The sequence below is a fragment of the Microtus ochrogaster genome, chromosome 5, assembly GCF_000317375.1.
Source record: "Microtus ochrogaster isolate Prairie Vole_2 chromosome 5, MicOch1.0, whole genome shotgun sequence".
Classification (NCBI taxonomy): Eukaryota; Metazoa; Chordata; class Mammalia; order Rodentia; family Cricetidae; genus Microtus; species Microtus ochrogaster.
The window spans coordinates 74,057,631-74,063,955 of NC_022012.1; the positions used below are offsets into that span (position 1 = coordinate 74,057,631).

The 6,325-nt window shown below is 53.7% G+C and overlaps 1 protein-coding gene across 1 annotated transcript in view; it reads left to right on the top strand.

The window, feature by feature from the left end:
* The first annotated feature begins 973 nt into the window (after window positions 1-973).
* Plekho2 (pleckstrin homology domain containing O2) overlaps window positions 974-6,325 on the top strand; it is a 26,324-nt gene continuing 20,972 nt past the window's right edge. Inside the window, exon 1 of the mRNA XM_005347756.3 lies at window positions 974-1,088. Within this exon, the coding sequence (XP_005347813.1) occupies window positions 1,077-1,088 (12 nt within the window). The 5' untranslated portion in view covers window positions 974-1,076. The remainder of the gene's footprint in view (window positions 1,089-6,325) is intronic.

The following is a 6,325-nucleotide window of genomic DNA, read 5'->3' on the forward strand; positions in this document are numbered from 1 at the left end:
TCTCGCTGGTTCCTTCACCCCACTCTCCAGCAACGTGGTCAGTTCAGGGCTGGAAGGAGGAAGGGTGATGAAGACAACTTGAGAACCAAGAGGGGGTTGGACGAGGGAGAAGCGATATGGGAGTTTGGGATTTCAGAGAGGCAAAGGCAGACCCTCGACTCTGGTCATAAACCCCAAGCTCATGGCAGGGGCCTCACCCATAAGTTTCCACAGACTAGAAACCATTGCCACTACTTCGACTTCGGAGAGGAAAGAGGAGGCGCACGCCTTTAATCCCAGCACTTGCGAAGCAGAGGCCGGCGGATCTTTGTGAGTTCGAGGCCAGCCTGGTCTAAAATGTGAGTTCCAGGACAGCCAGGACTGTTACACAGAGAAACTCTGTTTCAAACCCTCCCACCCACACTCCAAAAAAAAAAAAATAAGGAAAGAGGAAGGACCTCTTTGTGCACTCATTTCTGAACTGCTCCGGCAGCTGGATCCAGTCCCGCAACCCGGGCCCACTCGGTTAGGCAACCTCAAAGGGATAAACCACCCACCGCCTCCCAGGCTTGCTCTGCCAGCCGCGCCCCCGCCCCGCCTCCGCCCTGCCCCACCCCGCCCGCATCCCTCTCCTCCGCCTCTGGGCCGGAAGCCCCCTCCCCCTCCGTATCCCCCATATCCCCAGTCTGTACCCCCTCCCAGTCCCTCTCCCTGCCTGGGTCCGGGAAACCTCTCTCCGCCCTCTTCCTGCTACTTCAGCTCCGCCGGGTTCTTCCGTCCATTCCGAGAGCTCAAGACCAGCCCCTCCCAGGATCCTCCCCGGCCCCGCCCCTGCACCCCCACCTAGCCACGCTCCTCCACTGCTCTGCGGGCGGGGGCTCGGGGTCGCTGCACCCCTCCCCGGCCCCGCCCCCGCCCCCGGAAGCCCCTCCCCGGCCCCGGCCCCGGCTCCGCCCCCCGAAGTTTCTTGGGCCTCGGGCGGCCCGCTGGACAGAAAACAGCGAGCCGCCGCCCGGCTGCGCATAGATGGAGCAAGCGGAGCCCGCGCGGCGCGGGCAGCAGTAAGCGGCTAAACGGCCGGACCTCACAGACTCGCCATGGAGGAGGAGGTGAGGGCTGGGCCAGACGGAGCAGGGTGCTGGACTGGGGTCCTGCCCGCTCTGCTTGCACGGGTCTCTGCACACTCTTTCCCTTCCTTCCTTCAGGCAGAGCCTGGACCGATGGGGTAGGGACGGGGTGGAGGTCTAGTCCTGCATCTCGCCGACAGCATCGTCCGTTATGTTTTGGGCTTTTCTCACCAACTGGGAACAGTGCCTGTCATGATTCCCATTGGATTGGCGGGGAGACTGAGGCCCTGGGGAGTTGGGTGACTTGCTGAAAGTAGATTGGGTTGCTGTGCCTGAATCCCGTTACACCCTTTCTTGACTTCTTGCCTGCCAAGACTCCTGAGGAGTCAGACTGCTTATGCTTATGTGTGTGTTAGGGTAGGGAAGTTCTTAGGGGTCCTAGGTCACTGTCTCAAGGAATGAGACTGTAATGGAGCCTGGTGGCAGGGCCGAAGAAATTGCTTTTGTCTTCCATGTGTAAATCTCTCAAGAGTCCCCACTGCTTTTCCCCTTGTCTATCTGAGGATGTTAGCTGAAGGAAGGGTCAGGTCAGCTACCTCCCTCAGAAGCAAGGGCTGGATCAGCCATGCCCCTTGAGATTTCTCTGTCCTCTGCCCTCTCAGCGTTCCCGTTATCCAAGGTTCCAATACACAGCAGTCACCTGCTGCATGCTCATGAAATGAGTAAAAAGAAGACTTTCTTATCCTTTGAAGGGTGGGGAAGAATGATGAAGCTATCCCCTCCGGAGCCACCCTGCCAGCTGGGGTGCCTTCAGTGAGCTCAGCTGCCTGCGTTCCTGTCAGTGTCCCCTTGCGTATTTCCCGGAGCAGCAAGGCTCTGTTCCCTGTAGGCTGGACCCTGAGTTTGTGTGGGATGGTAGATAAGTCACTTCCCCTCTCAGTCTGTGTTTCCTCTTCTATAAAACATAGAGCCTAACCTCCTCCCCTAGACCTGACGGTTGGATTGTGGTCCCTGCACTCAGAGTGGGTCCAGGTAAGGGGCAAGGCAGGCCCCTGTTTTGCTGTGGTTTCTCTTGCTGTTACGGGTGGGGCTGCTGCCTGCCCCTCCGTTCCCCTCCTGCAATGGCTGTGCTCTCTGTCCAAGGCCCCTCCCCTGTTCCCAGAGGATGTGTGGGTCAGGATTACTCCTCTCCTGATCTGCTCTGGTCCCCAGTTGAAGGAAGTCCTCCTGGGGCTTCCTGGGCTCAGCACTGCCCTGTGCTCTCTCTGGTTCAGAACTGCTACAATTGCTACTTTCTGGTTCCAGATACCAAAAACTCCTGACTCTCCGGCTCATTAACATCTTGCCCCTGCTATTTCCCCGTCCAACCCCATGTCTCATCCACAGAGTCGGGAGCTCTCTGTGCCTGTCCTCTCTTTGGTACCCCTAACTCTTGTTGCTTCCTACTTAACAGTTTTCCCTTGTTTCCCCATGCCTGTGTCCATCCTTCTCTTAAATGCCTCTTAATTATGGCCACTGACCCTCAGGCCACCTTTCCACCTCACCTTCACATAACTGCTTCCCGCCCTCGTGCTTTGCACTTCCTGGGTCCCAGGACCCTGGGGCCAAGCCTCCTTTGGCCTCTGTGTAGGATGTAGGATGGTGGTCCCTGTCAGGCTGAGGCTTGGAGAAGTGCTGGGTTGGGCTCTAGCATCTGTCTATCTGTGCTTTCTGGTCTTCAACTGTAAAATGAGAAGGGAAGGGGAATCCAGAAATCTGATAATGTGTGTGCAAAAGCTTTGAAAACCAAAAATATCAGTGGAGGTGTTGCTGCTGGCCCTGGAGTAAGGTTAGAAACCTTAGCTCTCGGCCTCCCTGGTTCTGCCCCATTGCCCACCCCAAACCACCCCTTTCCTGGCTCCAGACTGCCCACTTGCCCTGACCATTACTGAGACAGGCATGGCAGCGTCTTGTCGCAGGTTTTATGACACTGGGCCAACCTCTTGCGCTTTCTGCTGTGCTTTGTCTCTTCTGTAGCAAAAGGATTGAGAATATGAAGTGGTTTTTTTTTAATTTTTTTATTTTATATGCATGGGGTTTTGCATGCATACGTGTCTGTGAACCACTTGCATAGCTGGTGCCTCTGGAGGCCGTAAGAGAACACCAGATATCCTGGAACTGGAGTTAAAGATGTTTGTGAGCTGCCATGTAGGTGTCAGGAATCGAACCCAGGTCCTCTGGAAGAGCAGCCAGTGCTCTTAATTCTGAGTCACGTCTCTAGAGCCAGGAGAGTGGGAAGTCTTTGATGCTTTTTTGCTTTTACTTCTCCTCGTACACCTGCCTTCTGAAAGAATTTCTGTATCAATCCCAGGCCCTTGTTGCAGCAGAAGGCTAGGATGGGGGACTCCGTCAGGGTAAGTGCCATGAGTTTCCCCATAGACAAGTGCTCCCTCAAGCAGGAGGTAGCCACCCACCCTCCTAAAGCTTCCCTCAGGCAGGCTGTGTACTGTCTTTATTAACCTAGATGATTCCTTAGGGCAGGGGCTGTATTTTTTCCTTTTTCCATATGCTTCATTCTAGGCCTCTGATAGAATAGATCCTTAATTTTTTTTTTTTAATTTGAGACAGGTTCTCACTATGTCCTCCTGGTTGGTGGCATAGTACTCCCTATACAGACCAAGGTGGTCTTGAACTCAGAGATCCTCCTGTCTTTGCGTCCTAAGTGCTGGCTTAAAGACATTTGCCATCATGCTTGTCTTGGAGTTGGGTTTAGTCAAAGGGCAGAAGTCATCACAAGCTGCCTGCCATGTGCCATGCCAACAAGGTTTCTTTTGTCTGTTGTAACTTTACTGTAGCTTTTTGTGTCTCTCTTTCCTACTCAGGGTCAAGGCAACCTGTCTCTTTTTCCCCCTTGCGTTTTGAAAGAATAGCCCTGATACACTCCCATGTCAGGCCTAGGAGGCCAGACTGATGCCATGGGGTACGTCAGGAGTTGCTTGCAGGAGGCAGGAGAAGGCCTGCTGAGGATGGCTGGGAGGGGAACAGAAACAGTGGTCAGCTGGTCAGTAAGAAGAGAGGAGCTGGAGAGACTGGGCTGAACAAGACAAAACCTCCCCTGTGAACCCTGCCAAGGGGAGGGGCGCCATGTTAAAACTTACTGGGGTGTAGCCAGACCCCTGGTGGGAGGAGGTCTAAGGAGGCAGGGAGGGAGTTTGGTGGAGGGTGGAGGCAAGTAGGACCCTGGCATTTAGCCAGGCCTCCTGTAGGATGGCTGGGCTTTGCCTCACACCATCTGCAAACCCTCAACTGTTCCCTTCCCTAACCTCCTCTAACCCTCCTGCCCAGTCCATACTGGTCCCCACCCACCTTACAGACCTTGGACTGATTTCCCTAGCTCATCTAGTCTTGGTATTCACTAGGCACTCTGGTGTGCATTCCCTGTCCGGAGGTGACAGCGATCAAGGCCTAGGTTCTAACCTTGGCCCCCAGAGCTTCCAGCTGATGTGAAGTTTTACGTAGCAGACAGTGGAGGAGGCAGATAGAGGAGATCGCAGGGGCGTGAGATCTCTTTTAAAGGGTGGGTGGTGGGTTGTGCTCCCTGGAATCAGAAGAGAAACTTGGAACTCAGAGATGGGCGATGTGAACAGCAGCTTCCACAGTCCCCACAACCTTGTTCAGGAGACACTGAGAGCTCAGGGCCCAGGGAGTGGCCAGCAGTGCTGGCGTGCTGATAGGTGTGTGTGTGTGTGTGCGTGAGTGCGCTCGCACACGCGCACATAGGGATTCCTACTCTGTAGTTCTTCTCTTCCAGTCCTGGACCTTGTGGCAGCCTGCCTGGGTCACTGAGAGACTTAGGTCCCTGGACGTCCCCCAGCCTGTGAGAGCATGCTGTGAGCAGTGGCTCAGGAGAATTAGGTACAGGGCTGAATGGGAGAATCTCCCATTATTGTCCAGGGGCCCTGAAGTCTCTTCCTCCTTCCCCGGGCAGGGTGGCTACTGTCAGCCCCCTCACTTCCTCATCCTGCATCCGGGAAGATCATTTGGAACCAGCCCACTTCCCCATTTCTCTTGCCCTGCACCAAGTCAGAAGACCAGAAGGGATATCCCACATTCCTGGAGGTGTGGGACGGGCAGATATAGCTCAGCTCTCGTTCTAAATTGAGAACCAGATCTAGAGAGAGGTCCCTGAGACTCAAAGGGGGGGCTGGCAGTGGTGGGCAGAACAACAGTAACAAGAGTGACAGCTGCCAGTTACTAAACTCAAGGTATGCTAGGACATGTGCCTTGTTCTCATTTAGTAACAAACGTGTATCCAGCCCTTAACTGTGTGCCAGGCACTGTCCAAGAACAGCAGTAAACAAAACAAAGTCCCCTGTCTTCATGGAATCCTATTTCTATATTGTCTTAGTCAAAAAGTAGAAAGCAAATGGATCCCTATTTATACAGGAACTGTTAGCATCTCCACTTCCCAGGTGAGCAAACCGAGACAGAAAGAAGTGGCATCATTTGCGGCATCTTTCTGGCCTGTGGGACGTTGGCTCCAAAGCCCACACTCCCAGTGAAGCAGAATGTGTGAAGTTCCAGGAGGAAGAAGGACTATAGAGAGATACTGGCTGGAGCCTCTCTGCCATAACACAGAAGCCAGGCCCTGCCCAGCTCCTGACAGCTCACCACACTTCTATCTGCCTGGGCTTGTCCTTCCAAAGACATCTGTGGCCACAGGGTATCTCTGGGGAGAGGCGTGCCTTTCAATGGGGCCCTTTTTGGAGCTCTATGTAAATTATAACGTAGTTGAAATTAGTCGGTGTTGATTTCCTTCTAGTGTCCTCTCGATTCTGATGCACTCTCGATCTTTTCTCTGTCACCCTTTCGCACACTCAGTACCTCAGGAACCTCTAAGTTTAGCACAGTGGTTAGAAATAGGGTATATTTAACTTTTTATTTTTACAAATAGAACTTTGGCGTTCATTAGGTATCAAAGAACAAGATTAAGTGCTTAGGACTCAGGGGTGAATCTGACCCCATCAGGTAGACATGTCTGTGTTCCTGTGTACCTAGCACCCAGCCATCTGAGCAGGTTGTGAATGGGACGTGACAGACCCTGAGACTACCGTGTAGCTACCTTCTACAGAATGATCTGAACTTAACACCAGCCTGTGACCAAAGAGACAGTTCCCAGAGTCTTCATCGGAGGAAGTAGCCACCCCACAGTCCTACCCTGGCATGGGCATGAGAACTAAGGAGTCCCCTGCTTCAGGGCAGGAAGCTGTATTGGAGTCTCTAGAAAGTCAGGAAGGTGT